This window comes from Apis cerana, linkage group LG6, assembly GCF_029169275.1.
Source record: "Apis cerana isolate GH-2021 linkage group LG6, AcerK_1.0, whole genome shotgun sequence".
Taxonomy (NCBI): domain Eukaryota; kingdom Metazoa; phylum Arthropoda; class Insecta; order Hymenoptera; family Apidae; genus Apis; species Apis cerana.
In genome coordinates this window covers 9,740,122-9,756,283 of record NC_083857.1, presented here as the reverse complement: position 1 = coordinate 9,756,283, position 16,162 = coordinate 9,740,122, and the positions used below count along the sequence as shown (strand labels likewise).

Genomic DNA, 16,162 nt, shown 5'->3' with positions numbered 1-16,162 from the left:
GTTTAACTTTTGCAAAATGTTCTATAAGTAGAAAAAGCCTTCGATTACAAAACTTCAATATTCAAACAACCCTCTTCCATATCAATCAACCAATTACGACACTCCTCGTAATGCTATAATGCATTAGAAGTGTCTGGACATTACCCGCTTCCTTTTAACAGGATGTAACATAATTACAAATAAATCTATATTACTTCGTACGAGCATCAAAATACACACAGAATAATCGTGTAACACGCCATTAACTAAGTCTCTTTACACGAGAAATTGATCATCGAAATGTAACGAGTTCCAATTCCCCCCAATTCTCTCTCCAGAAAAGAAAGAAAAAGGAAAAAGAATCCTGGTTTACGAAACTTTAATTCACGGTAATCAAAACCCGACCGCCGCAATATGAAAAAAAAAAAAGAAAGAAAAGTTATCCACGTTTCATTTCGTTCTTAAACCCATATCAACTATCCGCCAACCATCGAATATCACTTTGGGATCATATTCGAACCGCAATCGACGTCCGTTTACATTTCGAACGAGAAACGCTAATTGGAGCAACGTTCGTGGACACACTCGAAATAATTCAGTTCAAACAGCGAAACGTCATCGGTTATTTTTTCCCGGGCGCAAACACCCCGGTTGTCGCTCACCCTCGCGCATTAACTTCCCTCCTCCCCCCATGCGGATTGAATGCAGACGGGAGAGTTGACCGCCACGCTGCATTTCAAGCGGCTCTCCTCCTCCTCCTCCTCCTCCAGCGCCGTTAACGCTCGCGTGGGTGTGGGTGTGCACGCTTCAATCGTACACACCGGCGGAACGAGAATAGTAACTACACGGCAGAGGTACCCACACACGATTCGAACGGGCAAAGGGTGCCGACCTATCTCTCGTCCCGTTGCTTTGAAGCTGGGACGGAGACCGACCATGTGATATTACACGTCGATATAATTAGAGCCGTATAGTCGTCAACATCGACATAACGGAGAAATATCGGATTTGTTTCGGTTACTGGCGGATATTATGCATTCATAAATATTGGAATACTTGAAATAGACGAGATTTCTTTCAATCGATATAATTCGAGCAAAGTTCGTGTGACAATTCGTAATTGTTTTCGAAGAAACTTTTTATCCGTATTATCATAATTATTTCATAATATAAATCTTTTTCGAAGATATTAATTCGAAGGAATATTTCTGTCGCGGTGAGTTGTACGTGGATATGTATTGATCATTTTTTTGCCTACTTCCATAAGTATACGATGTTTTATGAGTACACAAGCGTATATCTGTACGACCACGTAAGAGCGCAAATATTTATCAAACTACTTTTGAAATCAGTATTAACTTCCTACACGCAATATCAATGCTTTCACGAAGGGAAGGAATAATAATAGCATCAGCTGGCAATAGCAATTTGATACATCCTGTACCTGTACGTACAAAAAATAAATATTAAAAGATTTGTTGATTAATAATTCGTTCAAACGAAATGAAATATACGAAATATACGAAAACTCAAATTACGTATATCAAAAGCGTCACGCACACAGCTCGTCTCGACTGTTACAGTTAACGAGGCGACATCCTTCTTCGTTGATAAATCTCGAGCGACCATATTTCGCTATAATTCAAAGCAATCTGTTTGCATCCCAGAAAGACGACACGTCGCTTCTCGTATCACTCGTTTCTCTCCAAGAGACCGCCTCGTGTCGTAATCCTTCATGGTGGTCCAGATCTTGCGGCTGGATTCTTCGAGGTCGCGTGAAACCGCGATCGTCAACCGTTCACCAAAAAATATACGGCCACGCGTTACAGATATTTCGTACGGTAACAACCTTCCTTGACATCGTTAACAACGTATCCGGTAATCGAAGATTAAAGCCGAAACGGCTGCCTGTAACCATTTCGCTCCGAGATTCATCCTTGGTCAGGATGAATCGGCATTGCACGAAACACGGATCGCCAATTAGATAAACGAATTTATGTTAAGAGTCGAATCGAACATGGAATCTGATTGAAATCGATTAAGGGTTATTGGAATATTGGATATACATTGGTTTCGAGTTAATATTTGGATAGTGTGTATACAAAATTCGTATATTCAGTGTCTTACGATAAAAAGGAGACTTTTTTTTCCGCGTGTAAAGATAGATGGAAATGTAGAATAAAGTTTGTTCGTTTAAAATCTCGTTTTTCAAAAAAAAAAGGAAATATTATCCTATAAATTTTTCAAATATTTTTTGACGTAAAAGTAGAAGGCACGTAAGGTTGCGTTATTTTCTTATTGGAATATATTTTAGAATTACGATGACGTCGTTTGATGGATGGGGATCTATTTTACGGATCTATTTTACGCATCAATCTTACGTATCGTATCTTACGTATCGTCACCGTATTTGGAAAGTAGTAGTTCAGAAAGGCGGTCACTACTATCTAAGATCGAAAAAGGTCTTAGACTTTCTATGAACTGTCGATTCATAAAAAAAAAATAGAAATTTTTATGATAAAAAGAATATTTCTCCGATTGATCCTTTGATGAAAAATTAACTTTGCTCCCGATATTTGTTATTTCTTTAATCTTACAAATTTTTTTCTAATCTTAAAGAAATTGAAAGAAAAGAAAGACGAAAAAGTAAAAGCTATAGTTCCATAAAACAAGTATCAGAAGAAAAGATTGAACGAGAAAAGAGTGTTAAAGTTCGAATATTGGGTATATATCTTGATTCTGAGAAGTTTTCGCGTGTAATTCGGTTAATGGAAAGAACTTTGAAGTTCGTTGACGTATCGTGCTATCGTAGGATTACCTGTCGATGGCTGTTCATGCCGCAGTTTGATCTATGAAACTATGGAGAAACTATGAAACTAAGTTGGAAAGAAATAAAATTCTAATAAAAAAAAATAAATAAATGAAATAAAACAGAAGATAGAAGGTGCAAAATTATTCGAAAAATTATTAGATCTAATATTAGAATATGATTCGCATATTTATCAACATACTGATTATTCCAGCAATGTTTTATTCACATTTCTAATTTTAAAAATTCGTCGTTTGACGATTTTAAAAATCATCTTACGTCTCCATTATTCCATAAATTTTCCAATCCATTATAAATTTGACATATAACACGACATTGATCATCAATTCTTACATGATTTCTTGAATCATCCATACGCCCAAGGATCATAATCATAATGCAAAACAAATCCATAATGAATTCCTTTTTACCAATGCAAATTAGTCGACTATAAATCTTGTTAACCGATGCACATTTTATCCATCGGCATTATTAATCAAGCTCAACGATACCAATTTATACCACACACGCAGTTCCAAAGAAAAACAAATTCCAAATAAAATTCAGAAAGGGAATCAGTTTCGGACTCGCTGTGAATTCTTTTTATAAATAAACGAGAAAATTCAGAACATCAATATTCGAATATTCTTTCTTATATACTTTTCGAAAATCTATAATTTTTTGATCGAATACAAATACAAATGCTCTGTTAAAATCGTCTACCACGATTAAATCGATAAATTTTCGTATCGAGAAAACGGACACGGTTTTTTTATCACGGCAACATCCGTCAAAAACATGACTGAACGAAAGGCCAAATGTTACGAATATCCTTTCCCACGTCGTGCCAGATGCGAACCTTTTGTGCGGTACGAAAGAGTCGTGTACGCACGGCATGTACACCAGCGCGACGAGCTCTTTCCTTCGTCCCTTTAAGGAGAATCCACATCGCGAAGGGAACACGCGGCCACGGAAAAATAAAAAAAAAAAAAAAACAGCCGAGTACACGTGCGGAACTCCAATCCTCATTACATCACGGCGATTCCTTTCTGCACCCCGTAAACTTTCGCAACGAGGAGCGCGATAAAAATAGAACTTTACTCATTAGGAGGAGGAAAAGTTTTGAACGGTTAAATTGTGTGTGTGTGACTTTTTCCTTTTGGCGAATATTCATTAAGATCGTAAAGATCGATCGAGAACGAAGATTTTTTTATTTTTTTCTAATTTGATTTTTAACGAATATTCATAGAATTTTTTTATCGTATTTTATTACAAGATTAATTTTAAAAGTATTTGTTCCGAGTTGGACATTTTTTTTTTTTTAATTTAAATATGGAATATTGAAATTTTGAACGATAAATTTTCGAACAAACGAAACGTACATTTCACGAGGTAAACGCGTGTATGAATTCTGAACTATTTTCTGAAATATTCGTAAGATCGTAAGAAAGTTTTATAAACGGATTAGAAGGCTGATTGATTGGTAAAAGTATATTTATTATTCGAGGCGAATTTCCGCATCAACCTCTCATAAGTCAAGAAAATTATTGGTCGATGGTTGTCGGAAATTTACACGGAAAGTGTATGAATAACAGTCGACAGCAAACGAAGTTTATCGATCAGAAATTTAATTTGAATACACGAGGTGATCCAACAGTTACGTCAGATATTTTATTTTCTTGTATAACAAAAGGTGAAATTCGATGAAACTATTTCAATTAAATTACCTTATATATTAATTAGAAAACGCAATTACTTCAAAATCCTAAAATAGTATTTCCTACTTTTAATTCTTCACGGTTCGCGAACATAATTACAAAGATTCACGGTTTACGAACAAAATCCCATAAAAAACAGAGGAAAAAAAAAAAGCTACAATCCCTTTCAGAAATTTCACTGCTCCTTTCCCAATTACAACCAATAATTAATTTCTTATATATTACAAACCATTGCATCATATTGTATACTGTAACACAAATTACGAAATCCCAATTAAATCTATTCAAATAAAACATACTCTCAAACTTTGTACAATTCTTCAAACCAATCCCCTCAAATCTATTCAAATATCTTAAGTGGAGGCAAAAACACGAGACACCCACCCCTCAAACAGAAGAATTCCATGTCACAAACGTTATAGGAACACGCCACTCCGTCTTATCTTTCTCAATTAGAACACACACACACACACGTACTCATCGCACCCTTTCGAAATCTCTCACACCCCCAGCGTCCACCAAAAGGCGGTAAACCTCCCGATATAAAATCAGACAGCTACTCACTCAACGTTTTATTGATCCAATCGGCCAGGTCCTCCTGCAACGGCAGCAACTGTCTGCTCTGTGCCGAGTGCAGACGCTCGTGATAGAACTCGGCGTACTCTTCCTCTTCCGGCGAGGGCCTGGGCACATCGGCTCGATTGAACACGGTGACCGAGGAGGGTCCCCAGCTGCTTCGATAACGGGTGTGCTGCGAAGACGGGAATCGATTGGCGTACGACATCCTGGGGAAGGAAAGGATGATTGGTCCCGGTGGCCAGCACCGGCGCCCCACTTCCTCTCGTCGATCCTCCACCAGATTCTCCCTTTATCGCCTTCGTGTGTTCCCCCTTTTCTTTTCTTTTTTCTCCTTCTGCGCCGCAGATTCCTCCACCGGATCCTCTCGACTACTGCTGAAGAGCCCCGGCGACGCCGCGCGATCCGGCACGTCTGTCGATTACGCGAGCCTGGAAAGCAAAATCCTCTCTTGGTCTTATCGTGTCTCTCGTCTTAATGTGGCCTCCGCTGGATCGTAATCCTTTTGCGAGGCAAACGATCTTGAAAGTCTTTCATGGCATGTAAAGGGATGAGATAAGAGTAAGGGAAGGTGAGGGATGAAAAGTCGGTTGTTGTCGTTGATTTAGAGAATTCTTCGATGCGAGAGGTCAATGTCGAGACGATTGCACGAAATTTAAACGAGATCGGCGGCGTTCCCTTTGAGTCTCTCTAGTAAGAGATCGTGTAATAAGGTGCACTTTCTCTTATAATCATAAAGAATGATAGGGAACGTATGTGAAATAAGGTACGTGGAGTTAAAGGGTTAAAGCGAGATTTACGTATATCACGATGCTTATATCATTGTATATTAATATATCTTTTTATATGTAAAAGATTGGAATAATTGTAAATATTCAAAAAGTATTTGGAATATGAAAAAGATTATCTGCTATTGAATAATTAAGTACATATCGTCAAAAAGCTTGCAACAATTTGTATGAAATCTAACTATTTTCCCATATTATAGTGGGTTTAATATGGTATAAATTTATTGGAGGGATTAAAACGATACAGGAACGATGCCGGAAGACGCGTGTACTTACACGAACAGTAACCATAAACGGGATAAGAGATGCTGGTCGAGAGATTTCCGACACGAATGACTGGCAGCAAGGAAAACGAGCCTCGAGTGGCGTTTTCGGGAATGAATGGATTTTATGTTAGAAGCTGTTTATAGGATTCAGCCAGACAATGTTTCATAATAACCTTGAAGGGGATGAGACTGCAGCTTCTCGATTTAATAATGCGACGCTGCGGGTTCGATAAATGGCTTATATCGTTTTACGATTGTACGTTGTTATACAGAATGTCTCACTTACAATATATTGTCTGATATTATTACTTATCTTATCCTTTAAAGAAAAAAGAAATATTCAACATTGAATCCAAAATATAGCCAAATAATTTTTATTTTTATTGATTTAATTTTAATAAATTATTTTTATAATCATTATTTTATTTTTAATATTTAAAAATATCACTGTCAAAAATGATAGGCAGGCAGATAAATAAAAATTTCGTGCAAAGTATTCAACGATCGAAACGATAAAAATAGTAACCGTAATTGTTAGATCGCGATTCGAGGAGTGGACATAAATTTCCACAAGGCTCGTGTTCTCCCAGTGTCCACAAACGCCTCTGTATTTAAACGACATTTGCCGCTATTAACATTCATCGGCAGCCCCCAAGGAACGCGAGAGAGACGTCTTACGCAGAGGCATCGCGATTTCGTTGAATCCGCGTGGGATTCGAACGATCGAACATAGAAAAATACAAGAGTGAAAGAGATCGAAATAAAGGGAAAGAGGGAAAAAGAGAGAGAGAAATAAAGCTAAATCTTCATAAATCCTTTCGATTTTCCACGGAGGACACTGTCTCTGCCTCTTGATGACGCAAATGCAACAAACATGGTCTGATGCAAGCGTGCAATGGAGGTTAGCGGATACATACGAATCGATGAAATGAAAATCCGAATAATAGTCTGGCGATCGACGTACAAACCTACGTGTGTCCTTCGACATCGATCTATTAACGCTCTGTCGTTGGCTGTTCGACGTAATGCAATCCGTTGTAAACAGGTGACGACTCGACCGCGTGTCCAGGTAACATTATTCGTTTCTTTTACACATTTCTTTTCCACTTTTGCGTGGATATACGTGATTCGTTAACGCAATTGCGGACGGGTCACGTGGTGTCGCGTGTGTCGCTTCTGGTATTTGGAAAAGCGAGAATTGTAAATGACGAGTACAATTTGTCGATTTATTTTATAGCGAAAAAATTAATATTCCTTTTTTTTTTTATTTTATGCGAACAATTAATCTTGCATCGAATATATATGTATGTGTAAATTATTATTAATGATAATAACATTGAATAAATCTAGAGAATTGAATTTTGTTACGAATTTACGTTATTAATTACTCACGAATTATTAATTATTCTTTCAGTTAAATATTGAACGATTAAGTTTCACCTTGCATTTATCAATAATAGCAATTCAATGTTGCAGTTCGAAATGATCGAAACAAGGCGAGCAACTTTTTCATAGAAACAAACCACGGAAATCCTCACAAAAATACCGAATTGCAGTTTACGATGACAGTGGAACATCGATTATTCGGATAAACTGGGTCGTTTCGATAAATCGATAATAAACCCCGATGATAAAATTTACTGATAACCTAGACAAAATATACGGATAAAAGTGATAGTGAAATTTACACAATTTCAAAAAAAATTATTTGTATTTCTATTATTTATAAAAATGAAGAAATATACGATAAACGTTAATCTTTCTCGATACGTCTATATATTATCAACGGTTTAACATTTAGGAAATTAATATTCGTACGAATCACGAAGTAAATGAGAAATCTAAACGATATTGATACCTCCATATAAAATACGTTTTAATGCACTTATTTTATGGACAGAGAGAATTCTTGGTTATTATCGAGTTCTCTCATAGGTGACACGAGAATGTGGGCGGCAGATATCAGCTCGAGTCTCGTGATAGAGTTGTTCGTAAATCAAGCAGCTGGTGATCGATTATTACTGGCGACAGCTGGCCAATTAATAGCGTTTTCGCGTTATCGTGACAAATGGAGCAGAAAAGCGAACATGTCGGCTTCAAGGTAAGTCGATGCAACAGGAATCGAATCGAGTTCGCTGTATTTACTTTGCCTCTTAATTTATGCGTATATCCGCCGTGTCGGTGTTCTTCTTTTAAGAAAATTCTATCGAGAATAACGCGGGAGAAATTGGAAATCGGAAATCCGTCCTTTTATCGTATAAATGGGACGATACGTATACTGTTTATAATTTCGTCGTGAGTTTTGAAAATATCTTAAAATTAATTAATTATTTATCTAGCGGATCGAGCAAAGTTATTACAAATATGTTAAATTTTTAAGTATTTGAATGGATAACATTTATTAATTTTTGAGAAATTGTAAGAAAATGTATAAAATAAATAAATTCTTCATGAAAATTGTATGAATTGCGTGGTATTGCAACTGATTTTGATAATAGTCTTGATAATAGTAATTTACGGATAGAAATAATCTATATTCAAACTTCGTTTGAAGGTTATTCCACTAATTATACTATATAACGTAAATTTTCATGACATCACCTGATAACGCGTAACAAACAATTACTAGGCAATGAATAATTTTAAAGATCCAAATTTTGTACAGAATTATATTCCGTAACCATTTATTTTAAAATATTTCAATTTATTTAGTACAATTCACGAATAAATAATTAAATTAAAATCTAATGCTTCCAGAATTGATATCACGTTAACGAATTACACTTACACTTTTCCAAACTTTTCCAACTTCCAATGTATCCACAATCACCTCGACAACCCAACAACAAATATAATTCACAACCTTCTTTATACCTCTTTAATCACCGTGAGACAGGAACTCTATCTATCCCGCGCGGAACCACATATTCTTTCACCCGATCCGTTCCAACAGCACTCATCCCATGCCACGACGGGGCATCCGTCGATTCCCAAGTTCAATCAAAGGAATAACCACGAAACGATCGAATGCCCGTAAAACGATTTCGATGCAATTCGTTCTCGCAACGTGGCCAATCAATTTGGCACGGGACGCACGTGATACTCGTCCACAGAATGACACAAAGCTGAACGATTCGCGGCAACCGTATGTTTACGGCCCCCGTGTTCCGAGGGATAATCGTCGATTGCTCGAATCGTCGAACACTGTCGAACATCGCGAGACGACAGCACTCACGCTGCCTAGTAAATTATGCCGATTTTAATTAAAGCCTTAACGCGATGAATTGGAAACGCGGCTTAGCGTTGCAGTAACGTCGAGTAACGTCTCTCTTGCAACTAAATTTTCGAATGTCTCACTTTTCGCTACTGTTTTGAGAAAATTATTATACGAGGCAACCGCTTCTCAAACGAATTGTGTTTTCTTCTTCTCGAAAAATATATATTTTTAAGGGAAATTCTAAGAGAGTTTTAGTTAAGATGTAATTGTAATCTCAATGATTGTATTTCTAACCTATAAAGAGAACATGTATCGAGAGTTTTTATTTCTAAATATAATTTTGTCATTGAAGTAGAATTGTTATTGAGAACGAAAATCGCGAGAATTTTATTATATTCGTATATTTCAATTTGTGATGTTAACTTGCTCATAATATATTTTTTTTTAATATCAAGGTATTAATTAATATATGATAATTAGTTAGTACACGATTATACATAATTATGTGTCTAGATTTCAATCTGTTAATTTTAATTTGTTTAATTAATAAAGTTATTATTCGTTGAATTTAAAACGCAGCTAAGTATTCGAAGTACGGATATCGAAGATAGGACTCACACAGGATCAAAAGGGAAGATCGTATTAATTGTTTGCTCTTTATACGTATTGTGGGAAAGGGGAAAAATTTCTGCAAACATTCCTCTATTAACATTTCGTTATTTTCTTGGAGCAAATGATGTAACAAAACGGGTAAACGTTACGATGCATCGAAATTCCTGTAAAATTGATTTGGCGAAACAAAATTTATAGAACAATGGTTTTCATTCCTTAGGAAATAACGAATGCATTATTTTATTTGGATATATTCTCATCGTATAAGAGAATTCGTTATAAAATTTACAATCATTCGAAAAATAAAAAATACAAAATCTAAATTTATTCCGCAAATAGACCTCATGAATTATAAAATTTCATTAAAAAAAAAATTGTTTTATTCAAGTCTCATCTTCGAATTCGTAATTGCAACGTGATATACTCTTACAAACAGACTGGAAATAAATTGATATCAAATATTAAATTTAACGCGTAATTACTACACGCATCTCGACAAATTAGTTTTAATTGCTTCTAACGCGATACGTTTAAGATACTTCAATCACGTTGGTTCGCGATTCGAAAGTGCTGAATGCGCATACACAGTTGAAAATCACTTTCAACCAGAATTCGAAATTAAACTTCTCCACTCCTTTATAACCAAATTTTTAAATACCATCGCAACTTAATCTTTTTTGCAAAAAATTCAGAGAATTTTAATATACTTCAGAAAATAAATAAATAATTCCTTCCTATATTATTCGCCAATTATCATCAACATTTTTACGACGATTACTTGTTGTCATTCAACATTCAATAGTCAGATTTTTTTTTCCTTTTATTTCAATCTCTCGTTCGTTTCAACGACAACCATTCATGCTCGTACATTTCAAAGTGAAACACAAGTGAATGCACCGATTCAAGTCAGCAATCCGATACAAATCGCTGATCTCACGATACACCGTAAGTACAATATGGAAAGAACAGGTAGGTATATGGATTCGATGATAAACGATAACATGGAGTATAAATATAATATAAATATAGCGTTCCAATAATCCATCACGGCTTGATGTGAATTATCCCCCGCGTTAAGAGCGAAATTAAACAAGTTGTGCATCGTATATAGTATCGACATTGGAATCCAGCTGACAAACGGCTCGTTATTCAATCATAGAAAACCGCATCAAAGTTGGTGTACGTACGTAGAGAGCAACGACCGGTTAACAATCATACCCGCGGCTCGGATAATCGTTGAATTGGATCGTCGATCGGTCGTCGGGCTTCCCGGACGCTTCTCAGAAAACTCGACTGCTCGTTCAACCGGCGAAAACGCATCGTACCAATAACCTCGGCGTGTGCACGTCCGGTACGTAGTAACTACTCCAAGTAATCACGCTCACGCGTGGGTGATCGGACCACGTGTCTAACACATTGACGCAGGGTACGCGATTCTACAATGGGGTATTAACTCTATAATAGTAATACGCTTGGGTCCTTGATTATTTCAGTAAGATGCTTGTTTAACGAAAACGAAATTAAGTTCTGATATCGGGATCGTTGATCACCAGGGAGGATCTTTGTTACTGTATTAATTGTTATTTTGACACATAAAATAAATTATAAGTTTTTATTGTTTAGAATTTGGTTGATTATTGTTATGTTATTGATGAGATAGGGCGAAATTTGTTACTGCAAAAATTGTACAATTTTTTTCTTTTTTTGAATATGTAATTATATAGGTTAAAACTGTATATCTGAATAAAAAGATATAAAATATAAGATATAAGATAAACGTGAGGAAGACACGCCATTCCATAAATATTTAATGAGCGTTCATTAATTTCATATTAATTTCACGATATACGCGTACTTTCCAAAAATTTTTATTAATTGATTATTAATTAAAATGGTGTTGTTAAAAAATTCAGATACACAATTACGCAATTTTATTCTATTATAAATTAGTAATATCGATATCATCGCACATCATATATAATTTAGTCAGATTGCAAATCAATTATAAATGAAAAAAGTTAAATTTGCGTCAGTGGTAGATCATTTGCAAGTCATGAAAGAATATTATACTATAATATCATGTTAACGAAGACTTAATTATACATCAGGAATTAACATAATTATAAGTATATACATTTAGCTACACTTTTGCGCAAAAGTCTTAATCTTTTTATTGGAAAAAAAAAATGAATATAAACATTTATTTCATAAATTCCTTATTCCAAAATGGTACATAACATTTTTGCATTAAGCCAATATACAGGGAAAAATTTTTCCTAATTATTCCTTCGTTTCAAGTCTCCTCCTTTATTAACTCGTTTATAATCTCACAAACTATTCTCTAAAAAGAAAAATACATAGATATTTTTTTCTTCCTTCCTATATCGATTCCTTGTAAACCATCGAACGAATTATTATCAAGACCAATAATCCCCTTAAAGATTTAAGACATTTATGCAGAAGATAGAGGACACGAATCGAATCCATGGATCCACGTTGAGCGTTTACGATTCGCGCGGTAAATTCTCGTACACGTGGGTGGCGGATTAGGCGGGAAGATAGCGTCGTGGTGATCCGTAAAAGGCGCCGACAAAGTCGCGTGCCCGGGAGAAACGTGATGAAAGCGATACCGGGTGGATCCGGCGGAAGCGCGCCACTTCGCCTTGCGTTGTTCTCCTGTGTCTGGCGAATCTGTGGCCACGGGTAGAAACAAGACGACGCGGAGGTATATAGATAGCTTGTGGGAATCAAGAACGGTAGAAGAGTGTACCGAGTTTTTGTTAAGCGAATCCTTTGATGGAAAAGAGTTTGTCGGGTGTCTGGTTTTAATTCTGTTTCCAAGGGTAATATCCAAGTCGTTTCCACGAGGAATAATTTTGTAACTTTGAAAAAGTAGTCTTTGTGTCTTTTCTTTGTGGTGAAAGAGTTGTGTCGAATCGTGTGATTCAATGATTTTAATTTTGCACGTGGGTAATATCGAATCGTTACACGAAGAATAATGTCATTTCGAAAGGTATCTTTGTGATCGAGAAAAATTTTTTTTTTTCGATGGAGGAATCTTTGATCCATTTCGGATAATATCGGATTATTGTTCGAGGAGTGATAGAAAAAAGGTTTGGTTAAGTATCAATTAATTTTTGGATCATTCCATTTCATTTTATTTTGAAAGATTTTCAATTTTGATGTCAAATTTGATGTAGATATTTCGCTCGATTTCTTACTTTTGTTCGAATCTTTCGTTTAAATAATTCGATCTTTATAATATTTTACAGTAATAAAATATTAAAATAAAATTTGTTTGCATTAAAAAGAAACTTAAAGAAAGATAATAATATAAATGCAATATTTCTAATTAGATACGTACTCTTACATTTTATATAATATCATTTTCGCTTTTGTGCAACGGGGCATTGTCATAATGAAACGGAATTCCTTTCCCATTCATTAATGCTATTTGCAATCTTATTATTACTTAATTTCGTTTCAGAAATTCAAATTGCAAAATAAGAGATAAGCTATGACCTCATAAGATGAAGTAGATTGAAATTATTATATTAAATGGCCGTGAGGAATGTCATTGATAAATTTCAAAGAGTATTCGTAGGTGGATAGAAAATTCAGTAAATAAATACTTGATTCATATTTCATTATTGATGTAGACGCGAAATATGTGGCGAATTAATTTACGTAGGAAGTAGAATAAGTATGAAGGAATAACAAAATATAAAAGGAATGCTTCGCATGATTCAATCTTCAAAATGTTAAAAAATTTTTTGTTTCAGTGTCATTTAATTAATTTTTATATAATGATATAATAATGATCTGAAATAATATTGAGTGTTATTGAGATTGATCGATCAGGTAATTACAAAAGGTAAAATGATTAATGATCTGTGAAATTAATACAAGTATCTTAAATGAATGTATATGCTACAAGAATGTTATTCGATGCTACTTCTATTACTATCGATATAGATTCAAGCGTGAGTAAGTGTGCTATAATTGTGCTATAATTTATTTCCTTAACATCTTCTTCCTTATTTTTCTGTGAATTCCATTTTCTTTTAAAATTCGTATATAATGCACGATAGATATTTTTCTGTTGGGGAGTTGTAAGGGGAGAACGACTTCTGCCTCTGTAATAACAGACTTTATCGTAGAAACGGGACAGAAAAGAGAAGAGGAAACAATTTTTATTTTGAAACTTCTGAAAGAAATCTTGATTTTTGTGCTTGAAATAATATTACGCTGTGAAAGTGTATATATACAATCAATATTTTTTTAAAGCTTTTCCGACTTTTAATCATATTTCTCGCAATTAACAATTAACTACGATTGTGTCGTGTGCAATAATCGATCACTATTATTAAAATTAAATCAAATTCTTAAATTTGAATGTATTTTTCTGAAATTTCTCAATTATTTAAATTCAAAGATTGAATTTTCAAATATTCGCTATCGAAGCACAACATTGTTATTAAAGGAGAGAAAAAAATTAAGTGATCGAAGGAAAAAATATTGCACAATTTGTATCATCATTCAATGTTCCTCCAAAACTGGAGGAAACACGATATTCATTTCATCGTCTGTTAAACATGATGTTTCAATATCGTTTCAGTGTCGGTTGGGAAGGCAAGCTTCTTGAAGAATTACACGCCTGCTCTAATTAAGGGTTTTCCTTCTTCGCAAGGGTAGTGAAAAGATGCTTTTAAAAAATCAGCACGGTGAATGCAACGAGCGAACTGGACCGCATCAACGAAACGTTTCCTTGTTGAAATTCTCGGCTTTGTGCCGACTTTCATACAAGAAACTTTTTCTACATAGACGATATAAAGTAAACTTACAACGATGAATGTACAGGTCAAATATGAAAATTTTAAAACACGTAAGTGTTCAGTGTGGCGATAATTATAGCGTAAATCGATCCATTTTTCATAGGAGAAAAATATTCTGCTAACTTTAATTTTTTATTAAATATTAATATTTTAATACTAATAATAATAACAATTGGAAATTATAATAAATTTTATTTTTACAACTACTCGTAAAATATTGAGAATTTTAAAAACTGATAAAAATTTGCCAACGAAACGATCTAGAGAAAACGTGATTTGAATAATAAAAGAATTACTTATAAAACATCCGATCGTAGGAGTTAATGTTTTAAGCATGTTGATTGGTTGCTAACTCGATTCTTAATATATTCACCTTCTAAAGATCTGGGGAATCTCTTCATAAGACAAAAGAAGAACTCGCTGCATATCCGATGAATAAAAGTTAAATGAAATTACAAAGTACGACGTTGATTCAAGAAGATGTCTTTAAGATGAAAAAAATAAATCTTTAAGATTCACTATCGATTCCTTTAAAATCTAAACAATTAAATCTGCAATTAAAAAATTAAATTGTTTAATTTAACACAAAGCATTCGATTTAATTCCTTTCCAAATCCAATTTTTTTATAATAAATTTCAGAAATTTTCCTCTACAAATTTAAAAAAAAAAACGTGTTAAAAGTACACGTAAGGAAATCCCTCCAATTCCCTCAATCGTTATAAAATAAAACAATTAATCATCCTCGAGGCTGATGAATGGAAAATCGATTTATCGATCGACCTGGAAGACTCATCATAGTTTCCGCCATCGGTTTCCGATCGAGTTCGATTTCAGAAGCGTAGAAAGCCGGTATAAGTAAGCCGGTGACGCTCCAGAACACGTACACGCCGCACTTTTTATTTCAATGTCAGTCAGTGAGAAAAGAGATCGAAGGAATTCCAGATTACGATTGGAAGCGGCACTAGGGGCCTAATTAAATCGCATAAACAGAGCGTGCCTGTCCAATCCGTTCCACGAGGCCATACGTTTCTGCGTGGTTTGAGGCATCGTGGTCGCCGTTTGACGCCTAGAATTATTCAGATCGTTCCTGTACAATGACGAAAAAAAAAAACGAAGATATTTCGACGTTGACTTGATACAATGCGTATAAATTAAGAGATATTAATTCGATTAAAACATTTACTACGTAGAAGATAATGATTGATCATTTCTATTTAGTTAATATGATTCGATTTGTGAAAAATTGGAAACTAATTATGGATTTTGATGGATTGGACGAATTTAACTTCTTAATTAATTGATTGTTCGAAAATTACTAAAAAAAAATATTGTCAATCATTAATTATCGTGTATTAGAATAA

The 16,162-nt window shown here is 34.6% G+C and overlaps 1 protein-coding gene and 1 long non-coding RNA gene across 6 annotated transcripts in view; one reads left to right on the top strand and one right to left on the bottom strand.

Annotated features, from left to right (window-relative positions):
* Positions 1-16,162, bottom strand: part of LOC107993729 (growth arrest-specific protein 2-like) — a 33,660-nt gene that overhangs the window by 13,315 nt on the left and 4,183 nt on the right. The window contains exons 1-2 of one of the 4 annotated variants that reach the window (XM_017050318.3): positions 8,925-9,373; positions 5,071-5,513 (exon numbers count right to left, since the gene is read on the bottom strand). In XM_017050318.3, the coding sequence (XP_016905807.1) occupies positions 5,071-5,290 (220 nt within the window). In that variant the 5' untranslated portion in view covers positions 5,291-5,513; positions 8,925-9,373. Of the gene's footprint in view, positions 1-5,070; positions 5,514-7,104; positions 7,299-8,924; positions 9,374-16,162 lie in introns of those variants that run through there. The other 3 variants (XM_017050319.3, XM_028664798.2, XM_017050317.3) reach the window with 3 other exon arrangements.
* Positions 8,084-15,383, top strand: LOC133666260 (uncharacterized). Of its 2 annotated transcripts, none has more exons than XR_009830187.1 (2): positions 8,084-8,237; positions 14,584-15,383. It is a non-coding gene; the product is annotated as an uncharacterized LOC133666260 (long non-coding RNA). The 2 variants fall into 2 exon arrangements; XR_009830188.1 differs by lacking the exon at positions 8,084-8,237 and adding an exon at positions 12,474-12,690.